General features: G+C 37.7%; 1 protein-coding gene across 1 annotated transcript in view; it reads right to left on the reverse strand.

Annotated features, from left to right (window-relative positions):
- exoc5 (exocyst complex component 5) overlaps positions 1 to 17,744 on the reverse strand; it is a 67,434-nt gene that overhangs the window by 15,464 nt on the left and 34,226 nt on the right. The window contains exons 4-7 of the mRNA XM_048600116.1: positions 14,027 to 14,077; positions 13,740 to 13,880; positions 10,632 to 10,714; positions 5,844 to 6,053 (exon numbers count right to left, since the gene is read on the reverse strand). Coding sequence (XP_048456073.1) covers positions 5,844 to 6,053; positions 10,632 to 10,714; positions 13,740 to 13,880; positions 14,027 to 14,077 — 485 coding nt within the window. The remainder of the gene's footprint in view (positions 1 to 5,843; positions 6,054 to 10,631; positions 10,715 to 13,739; positions 13,881 to 14,026; positions 14,078 to 17,744) is intronic.

Below are 17,744 nucleotides of genomic sequence, written 5' to 3' on the forward strand. Positions count from 1 at the left end.
GGGTCGATAGTAAGGAACTATTTCAGTTAACCCAGACGTATCAACAGTTTTTTAAACACTTCCTTGGGAGCATTGTTTACCATTTCAACTGGCAACCTTGAAGGAAAGATTTTTGAGTTCTACATTTAATTGCTGCAGAGAAAATTTTAAACACAGAAATAAAGAGATGTGTTAAGCATTATATATAATTGTTGTGTGGATTCTGAAAATTATGGCCCAACAGTTGTAGAACTGCTCAGTCTTTCAAAGAATAGCATTTGTAAACTTTAGCAGATTCATGCTGCAGTTATTTTTCCAAAAAGGTCCCTCTGATAAGTTTATGGCTACAAAAAGTCTTGCTGTTCAAGAGGCCAAGTTTGAACTTTCAATTTGCTCAATTCCGTAAATGTTGCTGATAGATGTTGGCATTTGTGACACAGCAACTTTATGGAATACTTTGCTTTTTATATACGGCCAGAAAAAGGAGACCTTGGTGCAGAAGAAATCAAAGCCAACTCTGAGCTGCAGAACATTTAGAAGAGACACCAATAAGTAAAACTAATGTTAGTAATTCTGAACATGATCAAAATCCAGCACTTTGATCCAAATCTACAAAGCTTTGAGCCAACCAGAACAAGAATGTATTTTGACAGTATTTTGAAAAATTATGATCCTAGCCTGCATCAAGATGCTCTGACATTAAATATTAAATTCAGAATTCATCTAGCAACTAACTTCACCCAAGAATGTTAAAATAAATTGAAGCAGTGCTTCCAATTAAATTCTAAAAATATGCAAAAAACCCTTAAACATTCTAGTAAAATTAAAATGAAATATTGGACTTGGAATATTTCTCAAATTGTAAATTCCTTCAAAACATCTTGTTTTGATGTCAAACAATTTCTCCCAATTTTGTCTGTTCAATAGAATATAACATCCAACAGATTTGAAGGTAAATCTAAAATAACATTATCCCATAACAGAGCAAGGTGCTGAAAATTCAGAAAGCAGATTAGACAGTTTTCAAAATAGTTTATGTGCTGATGTGATTTTGACATTAGTAATTTAAGAGGCACCACCATAACATTTACAGAATGATAACGTACAGACAATTCTGAAGTCTGTCCAAAAGCAAATGAAGCATTTTGACACAGAGGTGACAGGTTGGTAAAAACGTGGATGAATCAAGGTGTAATTGGGATCATTTTGCCAAAGCGCATCAGTAGCTCCAAATGCAGACTTATTTTTCAGCATGGTTTTGAAGTGCTGCAATTATTAGGTAATCACAAAAAGGAAGGGAAGTACTTTGCTTCTGCTGATCCAGATACACTTAATTTTCATCTAAAAGGAAGTAATTCTTCCATTCAACAAATTGCACAGAGGTTAATACAGGGAAACGAACTTCCATGTATGCAGTTAATATACACACTTGAGCAACTAGACAACTTTTTAAAAAAATCAGCTACAGTAAATTACAAATTACTTTCTTCACACTTCACTGTACTGCATTTCCAAATGCTTCTTCAAAGCACTGTACCTTAAATTTAATTATGTAATCATACAGACATACCAGATATTACAAAAGGGGGCATAATGATGGAGTGCACCTGCTGTGTATTCAGGTCATGGTATTTAATTAGATAAATTCATAAATGCTCTTCATGTATAGACAAGCTAAGCCGGTTTCTAGACTCTTCTGTGAAATCCAAATTGGATGTCAGGCCTGAAGCAAACTCAGTCACCATAGTAATCATTAAATTGGCACTGTAAATGGCTGTCCATCAAAGATAAGAAAACCTTTATTGTAGGAATCTGATAAATTGTTTGATTATGGTATAAATTAATGGAGTAATAAGCATATTAACAAACAGCACAGGCAGGGAAATATAGATCTTTATAGATTCACTCCATTAATGTAATATATAAAGCTATTCATTTTTTTTAAAATTTCATTCACGAGATGAGGACATTGCTGGATAGGCCAGCATTTATTGCCCATCCCTACTTGCGCAGACGGCAGTTAAGAATCAACCACATTCTTGTGTCTGGAGTCAAATATGGGCCAGACCAGGATTTGTGGTCATTATTAAAATCTTACTTCCCGATTTTTATTGAAATCAAATTCCACCATCTACCATGGTGGGATTTGAACCCAGATCCGCAGAACATTTCCTGGGGTCTCTGGTTTAACAGTCCAGCGATAATACCACTATGCCATTGCCTCCCGTAAAGGAAATTATATTTGATAAGAATGAGGAAATTAATCGTTGATGTGATAATAAACAATTTCTATATTGGATCATTTGAGGAACATAGTAGGAGTGTAGGGAAATGCAATCAACAATCATTCTTTTGGGTTAACCCACTACCAATCACTTTCACTCGACAAATATGACCCAGTTTAATCATCATCTGAAATGGAGTTTCACACATCATTCAGGTTTTGCGAAAGGCTTCATAAACTGATTTTGTACTTGATTTGTCAATGAGGTGGCCTTGATGACATCATGTACTATTACAGTTTGCTTCAATAAACTAGATTACTTTGAATTCAATTATGTTGATAAGGTTAGAAAGAATATCTATTGCACATTATAAACTTTAGAATAAATCAATTAAAGAAATTTACAGTTTTGAAATCCCAAACATCAAAATTCTTCCAGAAGTGAAAATAAGTATAAGTATTTTGAACAAAGTGACCTTTGTTTCTGTAGTCAATGACTGGTTACAAATGTTATCAGGAAAGATTAGTCATAGCCAATGATTTCTCTATGATGCACCCGTGCACAGCAGCCAGGAAGGTAACATGCAACAATACATCTTATATTTATATAGCTCCTTTAATGCAATAAAACGGTCTATGGCATTTCACAGGAGCATTATAGAAAAGTGACACTGAGTCATACAAGATGATGACAAAAAATTTGATTGAAGTGACAGGATTTAAGATGACTCTTAAAAGGCAGAACAGGAGATGGAGAAATGGACAAAGGGGTGTATGTGCTTAGGCAGTTGAAAGTGCAGGCACCAACAGTGAATCAATTAACGTCAGAGATACAAAACAAGCCAAAATTAGCAAAGTGCATATTTTCCAAATTGTGGGGTTGGAGGAGGTAAGAGAGATACGAAGGGCCTGAAGCCAAGGAAGGTTTTGAAAACAAGGTGGTCAGTAAGCATGGCGCTGTTAAGTGAATGGGATTTGATGCAATTTAAAATATGGACTGTAGAATTTGAGAGTTCAGTCTAGACAAAGGCATGAATCAGCAGCAAATAAGCTGTGGCAGGAGTAAAATCGGGTAGTGCTACAGAAATGGAAATCAATCTTAGAGACTGTGGTAACGTGATATTGGAGGCTCACATTGGGGTTAAATGTGATGCTGAGGTTGTTTAATTTCAGGCAGTAGTCAGGAAGAGAGATACGGTTGGAATAGAATTTAGAGTTCAGACTGCTTTCAGTCTTATTAATACTAAATTGAAGTAAATTTTTGCTCCGCTAGATGTTGTCAGGATACCTGAAAATGCAACAGTCGAGGTGGCAGAAGAGGTAATGGTGAGGTGGGGCTGGATGTCATCAGTGCCCCTGTCAGAATTATTAACGTTCTTTTGGATTCTGTCACAGGGATAGCATATACATGAGAAAAAGGAGGGGCCAAGGAACATTCCTCTGGGGACTGTGCAGGAGCAAAAGAAGTCATTGCAAGTAATAGTCACGATTCAATTAAACTCATGTAAAACCTTGTGTTGCAAGTGGTCAATGTCAAAGGCTGCAGACAGATCATAAAGGATTGGGGGAAGTGTATTGAGATGGATAGAAAACTGGTTGGCAGAAAGGAAACAAACAGTAGTAATTAACGGGTCCTTTTAAAATTGGCAGGCAGTAACTAGTGGGGTGCCACAGGGATCGGTGCTGGGACCCCAGCTATTCACAATACATGTTATTGATTTGGACGAGGAAACAAAATGTAACATCTAAGTTTATGGATGATATTAAGTTAGGTGGGAGGTGAACTGTGACAAGGATGCAGAGCTCCTTCAGCATGATCTGTACAGGTTGGGTGAGGGGGCAAATCAATGGCAGATGCAGTATAATTTGGATAAATGTGAGGTTATTCACTTTAGAAGCAAAAACAAGGCAGCAGATTACTACCTGAATGGCTGTAAATTGGGAGAGGGGAGTGTGCAGCAGGACCTGGGTGTCCTTGTGCACCAGTCGCTGAAGGTAAGCATGCAAGTGCAGCAGGCAGTAACGAACACGAGTATAGGAGCAGCGATGTATTGGTGTCGTTATACAGGGCCTTGGTGAGGCCATGCCTAGATTAGCGAGAGAAATTTTGATCTCCTTTTCTGAGGAAGGATGATCTTGTCTCGAGGGAGTGCAGCAAAGGTTTATCAGGCCGATTCCAGGGATGGCAGGACTGATGTAAGACAGACTGACCAGGTTAAGATTATTTTCACTGGATTTTAGACAAATGAAGTAGGTGGGGTGTTGGGGGAATCTCAGAGACTTATAAAATTCTAACAGGACTAGACAAGGTAGATGCAGGGCGGATGTTCCCAATGGCGGGAGTGTCCAGAACCAGCGGTCACAGTCTGCGGAACAAAAACAGAAGTAGCTGGAAAAGCTCAGCAGGTCTGGCAGCATCTGTGAAGAAAAAAAAAAAAAAAAAAAATCAGAGTTAACGTTTCAGGTCCAATGACTCTTCTTCAGGACCTGTTCTACGTGTCACCAGACCTGAAACGTTAACTCTGACTTTTTTCTTCACAGATGCTGCCAGACCTGCTGAGCTTTTCCAGCTACTTGTGTTTTTGTTCCTGATTTACAGCATCCACAGTCCTTTCAGATGTCTGATGATTTGGGATAGACTATTTAAGACGGAGTTGAGGAGTCATTTCTTCACCAAAAGAGTGGTGAGCCTTTGAATTCATTGCCACTGAATGTATTCAAGAGGTGGCTAGAAATAGCACTCAGGGTGAATGGGATCAAAGGTTATGAGGAGGAAGCAGGATTAGGCTATTGAGTTGGACAATCAGCCATGATTGTGAAGAATGGCAGAGTAGGCTTGAAGGACTAAATGACCTCCTTCTGCTTCTGTGTTTCTAAAGATGAGGAAGGAAAGTTTATGTTTGTCAAGTCACATAGGATAGAAATGTTGAGTTTAATCGAAGTTGTTATTTGGAGAGGAAAGGAAGGAAGGGTTAGAGATGGAACACGGTATAGTCAAGTTTATTTTTTGCAAATTGTCCCATTTCAAATGATCCACAAGAATGGTCTCTTAAAATTTAGCAGTAGCTAACGTTGAACTGGCCACTTTTAACAAAACATTGCAAAGAGTAATAATTAGTCATGTCAAGACTTTACTAAGTATTTCCTGTTTTCCTTCATCTTTGAAATGCAACATTTAATTGTAGCCTCTGTCCTTCATTAAATTTTGTAGCCGATGGGGTGATTTTGCCTTCTTATTTTACACCTTCTTGAGATGCAACTATTGTTTCCTTAATTGTCCCTTTACTGTATATCTTCAGCTTTCACTATTGTCCCTTTCGTCATTTAAAATAGATCGCCAAGTGCTCTTAGTCCTGACCAAGGGTTACCTGTTAAATATTTCAAGTACCTAGGTGTTATTTTAGATTCCTTGGGCTGAAGAAATTTTGTGTTTGTGTCAATTTAAGTCAGTGATTTAAATTTAGAGCTAAATTCTCAATGCTAATCAGTGCCAATAGTCACAAAGAATGCAACTGGTACACAAACAACATCCAAACTAAAAGTTGAGAAAAACAAGAGCTTTTGAACATAAAAAAAAATTAGAGTGCCAGTAAATATCAATCGTGGTTATTTTATCAAAACTTCATATTACTGCACTTACCCTCCAGATCCATAAGACCGTTTTTGATGATTTTTGGAATCGTAATAGCGTTGTAACACCATACTACTCCTATTTTTCAAGTACCCAGTCTCAATTTCGATATAATTTTCCAGGTACGAAATGAAAATGCCTTTGATCATCTTAGCCAGAAATGTCTGTTTATCTGTGCCAAGGTCAAATTCTGCTAACTTGCTTGCTAAACTTGTGGTCCTGTAAAGCAGAGGCAACACAAGAAATATAGATTTATTACCAGCTCCCAAGCCCCTGCTAATAGTACACAGCTAAACGCTAAGTAGCATTTTTTTTTAAAAAAGAAATATCAAGCTGATTTGATTTTCATGCTTCCTTTCCACTTGTGAAAAATACTTAACTTGAGCTTGACACATGAGCCAGAGATAACAGTTGAGGTTTTAAGTGCATGATTTTTGAATACTGCCATGTTTGTTTTAATTTAAATCTGTACCTCATCATTTGAAGCACAGCATATTTGTGTACTGCCACGATATGGAGCACTGAATAATCCGTTTAAAAAAATAGGCCTTGCAAAAACCTGGTGTTCGGGTTTTGTTCTCCAATCATATGTATCACATAAAATTGAAGAGATTCAGGTAAAATGTGCAAATGTACATGCTAGGAAACAACAGCTAGATGTATAGCCATCATGAAAACATAAATATCAACCCGAATGAATTTAAGGGGCTTACAAGTGCTGACATTGAAATCGTTCTCTAACAAACAGCACAGATCACTGCTGCATGACATCTACAATTGAGGAAGGCTACTCACTTTAATCTAGTCGCAAAAAGAATTCGATCTTCTCAACTCAATCTGGAAGTACATTCTACGTAACGGTCAGTATGTGTCAAGAAAATCTAGGGTAGCCTTGTTTATTCTGACTAGTTTGAACTACAGTTCTCTTTTTATCCTTGCAGTTCAGTTTGAATAAACTTTTCAAACCTTAAACATGGAAATATTAAGGAACCAATAGGTCATGCAGCCCATCATGTCTGCAGCAGCTGAATAAACTGGCTGCTGATTCGCATCTCATTAACCTGCAATGGTAAGGGCTGGTCAAAGTGCTTCACTGCAGATCCAAGGTTTCTGCCTCAAACACCAAATCAGGCAGTGAATTCCAGACAACCATCCCCATCTGGGAGCTACATTCCCTCTAAATTTCTTGTTCAGCACAGACTTCTGAGGCCGTGTGCAGTAATAGCTACCTCATTATTTGGTGCATCTTGCCTAAGTCATACCTGAATTTCTTCTAAGGAAAACAACCTTAGCCGATTCAACTTTTCCTCTTGTGTGTAATTTTCAAGCTCTGGCAACATTCCTGTATTCTCCCCCTTTGTATTATCTCCAGCGCAATTATGTAATTCCTGTGGATGACTAGAACTGTACACAAAAAACTTTAGCTGCGACCTAACTTATATCTTATGTAGTTCCAATGTCAGCCATCTTCAGTCGTGGTTCAGTTGATAACATTCCTAAGTTCTTCAACTTTCACTCCAAAACTTAAGCAAAACAATCCATCCATCCATCCATCCAGACAAGACTGAAGACTGAAGACTGAAGACTGGAGTACTCCACTTTCAGAGGTGCTCTCTTTTGGAAAAGAGACACTGGCAGCCCTCTCCAGTATATATCAAAGACCCCCATAACACTACGTTGAAGATAATTAGGGGTGTTCTCTGTGGTGTCCAAGATATATTTAATCCTGATCAATATCAGAACATAATATCTAGCAATTATCATACTGTTTTTTGTAGAGTTTGCTGTGTACTAATTGGCTGTGTTCCCTACATTACAACAATGAATATACTTCAAAATTACTTCATTAATTGTAAAGTCATGAAAGGTATTATATAAATGCAAATCTTTATTAAAACCAATTATTAGGATCTCTGCCTCCTAGAAGGTAGCAATGGATGTGAAAAACAATCTGTAGGTTCTCCTACAAGCCATGTGCTATACCAACTTGGAACTAGATTGTTATTCCTTTAAAGTCACTGGGCTAAAATCCTGAAGCTCCTTCCCTAACAGAACTGCGGATTTACCTTTTCCACATGGACTGCAGTGATTCAAGAAGGTGACTTTTCAAGGGCAAATGGGGGCGAACAATAAGTGCCAGCAATGCCTACATTTATAAAATAACATGCAGAAGCATATATAGTAGATTTCTTTTATATTTCTTTATACCAACTTTCAGATGCCTTTTTGCAAAACTGAAAAGCTTAAATACCTCCATTCTTGCCTCAATTTCAAACACTAATCAGACTCTCGGGCCTCTGTATGGTCTCCAATGCGCAAAAATCTCCTACATCTCAAATAACCAGAACTGACTGCAATACTAAAAGTGGTGACAACTAGAAATAATGCAACTTGATTAGGAAGTTGCTGCACCTGGAGTTGAAATTATTATTTCGGATGCATTCCAATAGTTTTATTTATTGGTGCTCTGCATTGTAGAGATATATCAAGTGTCAAGTTTACCATGATTCAGTCTCATTCCACTCCATGATTCACTATTTCAGTAACATTCAGTGTACGCGGAGCATACACGTAGCCCATTTTACTTTGCAATTTACAATAATGTACACTCATCCGTACTAATTTTATTCTGTCACCATTCTGCCCACTTGCATATAATAGTTGCTTTCTCTGTAAGCTTTGCCCTCCTAGTTTGATACAATATCAAAATTTTAAAAATGTATTTCTAGTTTGAGGTCAAGGCAAATTATACAGACAGGAAATAGCACTATGAAGTTCCCATTTCTTCCCAGCCATCCATCCAAACTGACATTTGTCCCTGAATATGCATGCATTATTTTCCATCCTTCATTCTATACCTTATCTATTCTCAAGATTTCCCATGTTTTTGCAGAATAAGAAATCTTTTAATTTTTATAAAATGGTTTTTGGACATTTCAGTCCACCATGCTGCAGCACTTTATACAATTCACTTGAGATGTTATTTGCTCATTAAATAGTCCAAGTAACTACAATAATTCACATTGATTTATGTTGAGAGGATTATCCAGTTAAGGCTCAAAATTTATTCCTGATAATCAATTCCATTACGTTAGTCTCGCTGAGTCTTTTCTGTCTATTTCATAGGTGCCTGTGACATTTTTGTCACATTTTGAAATCAAAAATTAATGTCTTGCTCAATAACGTAACATTGTTCAATTGTCATTGGTAACAAATTATTAGAGCTTACCCAATTTCCTCCTGACTCTCAAAACTCTGGAATATATTCAATTTACCTTTTGATATGTCAAGTCATACATTAATACCAAGTTATACTGAATTCAAGGCTTGTTTGTTTTTTTTTTTTAATTTTTTGCTTCTGTACCTGCAAAATCCGAGACCAGAAAGCACATCAGCACCATAGGGTTATAATAAATTTCAAGGTGTGTGTAAATTTATAAGTGATGCTGTGAACAGGACAGTATCATTTCTCAACGCAGATGCATATTTCAAACCCAAAAGTTGCTTAATGTTTACTTCAATCAGGTCAGTTTCTTTGTTTCAGTATTGCAATTTTTCAGTGGTTTTGGCTATATTTGAGGAACTGGACTGGAGACCTAGTTACTTGTTACCTAAGAGGGACTGAATTTCAGAGAATGAAATGAAGTATAAGAGATACAAATGCTAAGTCACCCACGCCAGGAAAGAACTAATGTAATAGCCAGAAAGTTCCACAAAGGAATTGAAGTGCCAAGCACGACTCACAATATAGTTCATGTTTACCATTTTTCCCCTCTGGCAGCCACCATGCTATCCTCTCACTGGCTATACCGTTTTAAAAATTTTCAATGGCAGAGTCTTATTTCAACCACACTTAAGTGGGGGTATTTATGCTGCTGAAAGGCAAATCATCAGCATATTTCCTTTCACCTTTCAAATAATCATCTTAATCCACTCTATCACGTCATGCTCTTTTTATACTGTCAGATCTTCTGACTCCTGGTTACAGTATCACTGGATACATTGATTGAAATCACCCATTGCAGAAGGCTCTTTTTTAAAATTCTAGGATTTTTCACCGTGAACATTTAATATCTTCGGTCCTTTCGGAAACAAAATATCTGAATCAAATCTTTGTATGCAGAAAAATGGTTACAAACTATTTTCTAAAAGAAGGGAAAGAGGGAAATGGATTAAGATAACTTTCTACAATACAGACAGAAAATAAGTTATTTACTTTCTCGCATATCGAAATATATGGATTGGTCTGAATAAGTTGGTAACAGGGTAACTGCCACTGACAAATTATGAGCTTACATCCGACAATATCACCTCCAAAATAATCAAAATTGTATGACACAAATATTGCACATTGGAAAATATTCATTATACAGATCAAATGTGGGTTTAGAAAAAGTGAGCAACATGCTGAATATAGCTGAAGCAACTGCTCACAAATTACAAGAGGAAAAAGAACAGTACCACTGCATTCAAACGGGAAATTTTGTTCATCTCAACAGATACAGGACATCATTCTTGTCACTGGCAAATTGTATTTCAAATCAAAATGAGATCAAATATTTTGAAAGTTGTTACACTATCAAAACAAATGCAGATTGATACACAGTGATTAATAACTCACTTCATCCCTAACCCTCACTGCTCCCCATGTTATGTATTGGAATTCATATCTTAATTTCTTGAAGGCAATGACTGACACTTAGATTGTTTAAAAAAAAAGTTTACAAACGCTGGTTACAGGGCCTGAAACATAAGTACGAGTGTCTTACAGTTAAAAAGATACCAGCAATACCTTACCTTGTATACAGATCGTACAGGTTCTTTAAATATTCTTCCGCATCAGATTTTTTACATTCTTCTAATCGATCTCGGATAAAACTCTAAACAGACATAGAAAGGACAATAGTTTCCAGCACTCAATTTGACTATATAATCTGACAAAAATATATATAAAAGTGACAAAAATCTGACTACAACAGTGTAGTTACATCGCTGGTCAAAGTATCCGGCATGTAATCACCTCTGCAGTAGAAAAATCAAAATGCAATCACAAACGCTAGCAAAACGCTCATAATCGTGAATTTACATTTGAAAAACAAAATTAAAACAAGTTAAACTTAAATGATGATGCTGATGAATCAGGAAGAAGTCAGAACAAGCAAGGCCATTAGTCACAACACAATTAGCTTAAAAAGGTCAAGATTCCAAGACTAAACGTATAAATTTTTTGATGTTTGCTATTTTTAAACTGTAGCACATTGTTTTTTCAGATGTGAGAAAACATATTTAAGTTACATGCATTAAGCACAGCAAGTATAAGACAGTGCCATGAAGTAGGAGCCAGTCTTTGGACCACCACACAAACATCATTCCATTGTCTCTGATGATTCACAACCTTGGTATTTTACTCAACCCAGCAATCAGCAAGATCAACATGGACTTCAATATAATTACTGACCTACCTTTCACTCCTATTTCAGCTGAAACCATCATCCAAGCCTCTGTTACCTTAAGTATTGACTATTCCAACACACTGCTGTCCAGCCTCCCATATTTCACTCCTGTAAAGCGGAGGTCATCCAAAGTTCTGTAGCCAATATCCTAACTCTCAGTCCGCTGTTACAAACACTCCTTGAAATCTATTCATAGCTAAACTATAATTCATTTGTCCCTTTTCATTGTCAAATTTTCTTTTGCTGAAAATCACTCCAGTAAAACATTGGGGTATGCTGCTACATTAAAAATTTGTATAAGCTGTTGCTATAGTATAAAATTTAACATGACAAAGAAGTTGAAGTCTTTTGGAGTGACAAAATTGGGACTAAAGTTCTAACAAAGTTCCTATCAAAAATTAACTGAATGTTCTATCCAAATTAAGCAAAACAATAACCAACTTGCATTTAAATTGTTGTTTTTGCACAGTAAAACATACCAAGCTGCTTCAGAATTAAACAAAATTTGACACCATGACCCATAAGGATATTAGGTTTGGTGACCTAGAGTTTTGTCATAGAGGCAGTTTCAAACAGCATTTTAAAAGGAGTCAAAAGTAAGATTACGTATGAGATGCATGAAGAATTAAACAGTGAATTCAAAAGCTTGGGGCCTAGACAACTGAATGAATGGCTGCCTCCAGTGATGCAGTGTTAAAAACCAAGGATCTGCAAGACCAGACTGGGAACAGAAACTCTTCATAGTAGTAGGGATGGAAAAACAGATATGGAAGACTGAAGCCATGAAAGGATTAGAGATCAGCAATGAGAATTAAAACAGAAACACTGCTAGAAAAGGAGTCAGTATAAGTTAGGGGAGTTTGATAAGTGAATGGGACTTGATGTGAATTAGAATGGGCAGAAGAGAATAGCATCACCTCAATATTTACAGAGAGTGGAAGGATGGAGGTCAGCCAAAACAACATTGGAAGACTCAAGGCTACAGACAGCAAAGCTACAGATGAGGGTTTTTGTAGCAATGAGCTAGGGCAAGGGAAGAATGTAGAGGTGTTACCAAAGTGGAATTGTTTGTTCTTGGTATGGTACTGACATGTAGTCAAAAGATAATCTTACAAAAGGTAAGTTAATTAATGGTTTAATGCTGTTAATGGGTTAATGCAATGGCTTAATGCAGTCAATAGGTTAGTGTCTTAAATGAAATTCTTTTCCCTGGTAATAACAGCACTTAAGGCAATAGCAGGCACATTCATGTCAAAAAAATAAACAAACGGCATGGTTGATAAGGTAATGAAATTGATGTAGTGTGCATGGACTTTCAAAAGTATTTGATAAACCATCACAAAACAGATTCATCAGTAAAGTTAAAGCTCCTAGAATAAGTAGTACAATAATAGTGTGGTAATGAAGCTGGCTAAGCAACTAGAAAGAGGATCAATGAACTTTTGTTATTCAGACTGCAGTAAGGGATAAAGAGGAATCCTCAAGGATTCATATTTTAGGATATCTGCTCCTCTTGATGTATGTTAATAAACTGAAGTTTAAATGTAGAGAGAACACATTTGTACATCATTAAAATCAAGATGAACTGTTGGGGTGACAGACAAATTTCAAGAATGGAATTGGCAGTCAAAATGCTAGATGGGATTTAATGTAATGAAGTATAAAGTAATTAGCTTTGACAGGTAAAAAAACGCGGAGCAGTATAAGAGAAAGGGTTCAGTGCTAAAAACAGTGAAGGGGAGTTGGGTTAATTTGCAAAATCTTTGAAGATATGGGGACATGTGAGGAAGCAGTGAAAAAAATTTGCAGGAGTTTGGGCTTTATAAACAAAAGAAAAGCGTGCAATAACAAAGGAAGGTTATGATAAGCCTGCTTAAAATATTGGTTCAACCTCAACGAGTAAGCTGTGTCCAGTTCTGGGCATCACATTTTAGAAAGGATGTACAGTTTGAAAATAGATTGAAGGTGGTTCCCTATGGAGAAGAGAAGACTTTGAGAAGATACGATAGAGATGCTCAAAACTGACAGTGTTCTGGATAGAGTAGATAGAGAAAAGCAGTTTTCACTGCCAGAAAAATCAAAAAGTAAAAGTAAAAGACAGATTTAAGTTGATTGGCAAAAGATGCAAACATTGCCTGAGGAAACCCTTTTTACAAATTAAGTTGTTAGGATCCAGAAAGCACTACCTGAGGGGGAAATGGAGGTAAAATTAATTGAAATCTTCAAAAGAGAATGAATAAATATGTGGAGCAAGAAAACTTCAGATGATTGAGGAAAAGGTGGGTGAATGAAACTAGGGGAGTTGGCTGTGCAGACAGCCAAAGTAATCATCCTCCTTCAATGTTTTAACCATTCTATGCATCCATTAAACTCCGAGTAGAAAGTCACAGAGCTTGGATTTTACCTCTTTAAAAAATACATGAAATTTTATCTGCAATAGTAAACTTCTTACCTGAAGTTTAATTTCAAAAATGTTCTGTATGAGTTTGGCCATCACATTCTCTGGGCTGCTGAAGACTTCACGAACTTCTTTATTTACTCGTTGGCATAATGCAGCTGTATCTTCAAATAAATCATTCCTGAAATATGAACCCTGCACAGACAAGATTTTAACTACACTACAAAATCAAAAGATTATGGTATTACAGAAAATGCAGTCAGAATTTCACAAACACATTTTTATGCAAATAAAACCAAAACAGAAACAAGCACACACAAAGAGGACTTAAAACAGATTACCTCCTGGCACTGTTTTATATAAACATCCACACAGTGAGAATATCCCTGAAAAGAGAAAATAAATTTTATATTTTAACAAGTCTAAATGAAAAAGATTAAATTGAAAAGCAAATATTCTATTTTTTTTTAAAAATCAGGTTCTTACTTTGTCATAGTTGTCATAGTTTTAGTTTCTGATAAAGAACAGGAGTGTCTTTTCATTATGCATTTTTAAAAATCCACTATAAGCAATATATCCATATTTTAGCAGCACCAGCTAATATGTATATCACACACACACACAGAGACTAAAAGCTGACATTGCTAAAAGGCATGAATAGCAAATGCTGATAATATTCAGGTCAGGCAATATGCATTTTTTTTTCTGTTCCCTTGATACTGCCTGATCCATAGACATTTCTTTCATTCTTTATTTCAGATGTCCAGCAGCAGAAGTAATTCTGGCTTTTATAAACATAAAGTAAACCTCAAAAAAAAAAACAAAACGCGAGAGAAACTCACCATGTTTGGCAGCATCTGTGGAGAGAAAAACCGAGTTAACATTTCAAGTCCAGTACAGTTCTCCGCAAAGAAGGGTCACATTGGACTTGGAACATTAACTGTTTCTCTGTCCACAGATGCTACCAGCTCCAGCATCCACAGTATGTTGCTTTTAAGCAGATGTCAAAGTCTGACACAAACAGGTAAGTGTGACGGGATGGAAAGTTTGAAACATGTTTAAAGGAGTCTTATAGAAGAGGAGACATGGTTAAGGGAAGATGAGGCAACCGTGGCTGACAGGAGAAGTCAGGTACAACATAAAAGCAAAAGAAAAAGCATACAATATGGTGAAGATTAGTGGCAAGCCTTTAAAAACCAGCAGAGGGCAACAAGGGGGAGAAGATGAAATAGGAGGTAAGCTAGGTAGTAATACAAAAGAAGATAGCAAGAGTTTTGTTAGATATCTCAAAGAGAGACAAGAGTGGATACTGGACTACAGGAAAGTGAGGCTGGATAAAGTAGTAAATGGGGAACGAAGAAATGGCATAGGAAATGAATAGGTACTTTGCATCAATTTTCACAGTGGAAGACACGCGCAGCTTACCAGAACTTCATGACAATTAAAGGGGGGGCAGTTAAAGTGGCTATCGCTAAGGGCAAGGTGCTGGGGAAAGGGCAAGGTGCTGGGGAAAGGGCAAGGTGCTGGGGAAACTGCAAGGTCTGAAGGTGGACTACACCACACGCTTTTGAAGGAGATAGCCAAGGAGATTTGACAGGCACTTTGATGATTTTTCAGGAATCATTGGAGTCAGGGAGGTTCCCAGAGGCCTAGAAATGGCTAATGTAACACCCCAGTTTAAAGGAGGGAGGCAGTAAACAGGAAACCAAAGGCCAGTTAGTCCGATCCTGGTCGCTGGTAAGATTTTAGAGTCCATTATTAAGGATGAGTGCGCGGAGTACTTAGAAGTGAATGGCAAAATATGGTTGGGTCAGCACAGCTTCATCAATGGGAGATTTGTCATACACAATCTGTTAGGATTCTTTGGAGGAGGTAACAAGCAAGTTAGACAAAGTATCTATCTGGATTGCCAGAAGACCTTTCACAAGGTCCTGTACAGAAGGCTGCTACATAAGATAAGAGCCCATGTTGTTAGGGGCAAGGTACTGGCATGGACAGAAGATTGGCTGACTGGCAAAAAGCAGACAGTGGGGATAAAGATGTCCTTTTCAGGATGACAGCTGGTGATTAGTGGAGTTTCGTAGGGTTCCGCGTCAGGCCCAGAACTATTCACATTATATATTAACGATCTGGACAAAAGAACCGAGGGCACTGTTGCTAAGTTTGCAGATAACAAAGACTGTGGAGAGACAGATAGCGTCAGGAAGCAGGAGGCTGCCAAAAGCTAGGAGAGAGGGCAAAGTAGTGGCAGATGGAACACAATATGGAAAAGAGTGAGGTTATGCACTTTGCTAGGAATAGAGGTCTCGACTAGTTACTAAATGGGGAAAGGCTTTAGGAATCTGAAGCACAAAGGGACTCAGGAGTTCTGGCTCAGAATCCTCTCAAGGTTAACATGCAGGTTCAGCTGGCAGTTCAGAAGGCAAACAGTGTTCGCATTCATTTCCAAGACAACTAGAATACAAGAGCACGGATATACCACTGAGGCTCTAGAAGGCTCTGGTCAGACCACATTTGGAATATTACAAACAGTTACAGGCCCCATTCCCAAGGATGGATGTGCTGACACTGAAGGAGTTGCATAGGAGGTTTACAAGAACGATCCCAGAAATGAAAGGTTTATCACATGAGGAGCTGTTGAGGACTCTGGATGTTGTTTAAAGTTTAAGAAGATTTGTAGCTTGGGTTGAGAGTGAAGTTGTAAGACATACTCGTCGAGCCAGTGGGTTTGGTTGCAAACGTTTGGTCACCCTGCTACTTAACATCGTCAGTGCGCCTCCGGTCAAGCGTCGGTCTTCTGTCTCACTTGTAATTTGTATGCCTCAGTGTATTGGGGTGTTTGGTACCACTTCCAGTGCTGCTTCTCAGTGGCTTGTACAAAGGGTCTAATTCATTGTGTTTGTTCATGGAGTTCAGATTGGAATACCAGGCCTCCAGGAATTCCCTGGTATCTGTGTCTGGCTTGTGCGATTATGGATATGTTGTCCCAGCCAAATTCATATCCCTGGTGGTCCATGTGTAGTGAGACAAGTGAGAATTGGTCGTGCCTCTAAGTGTTCGTGTATCCGTATTGTCAGTTTTCTTCCAGTTTGGCCTATGTAGTGTTTCTCACAGTCCTTGCACAGTCTTTTGTATATTACACCGGTTTTGCATCCATAATCACACAAGCAAAACAGAGAGACACTAGAGAATTCCGGGAGGCCTGGTATTCTAACCCAAACTCCACCAACAAACACATTGGTTTGCACACAGGGTCTAAACACCCCAACAAATTGAGGCATATAAATAACAAGTGGGAGAGAACACCTACGCTTAACCGGAGCCGCACTGACGATGTTACCTAGCAGGGCGACGAAACATTGTGAAACCGGCTTGGCAAGCATGTCTACAACCTTACTCTAGATGTGTAATCGATGGAGTTTAGAATCCCAGGAAAAAGGCAAAGGAGGCAGCAAAACAAAATTACTAACTTAGTTACGAGGCATTCAAAGATTTCCTAATTGCTTTTTGCCAACTTTTTTTTTAAAAACTCCACCACGTCCCAAGTATGAAGAGAAAAGGTGCACTCGAATTATCTCAATTAAATTTTCTCTACTAAAATATCTTGTTTGCCTTTTATCAAGTTTAATTCAGTCTCAGCTTCTTCTAAATGCTTATGCTTGAGGTCATTATTTTTTGCCAGCTGTGACACTCCAAGCTGCATCGAAGAATAAACTGATATAGTTTGAGCGATCACAGTTGATGAGATTCTAAACAACCAAACGGAGGAAAGAGAGAAAAGGAGAACAGAGAAAGAGAATGAGACACAGACACAGACATATCATGAATGCGTAATTTGGAAAGCTAGAAGGATACCAAATCCAGACCCAATTATTTGCACATTTCAATTAATATATTTCAACAACTATAAAGTTGACATGTTGACAAAGTGAGATAACAAGGTGTAGAGCTGGATGAACACAGCAGGCCAAGCAGCATCAGAGGAGCAGGAAGGCTGACGTTTCGGGCCTAGACCCTTCTTCAGAAAATGTCTTATGGCATCCTGTATTTAGTAAATCG

The sequence above is a fragment of the Rhincodon typus genome, chromosome 8 (assembly GCF_021869965.1).
Source record: "Rhincodon typus isolate 14 chromosome 8, sRhiTyp1.1, whole genome shotgun sequence".
NCBI lineage: Eukaryota > Metazoa > Chordata > Chondrichthyes > Orectolobiformes > Rhincodontidae > Rhincodon > Rhincodon typus.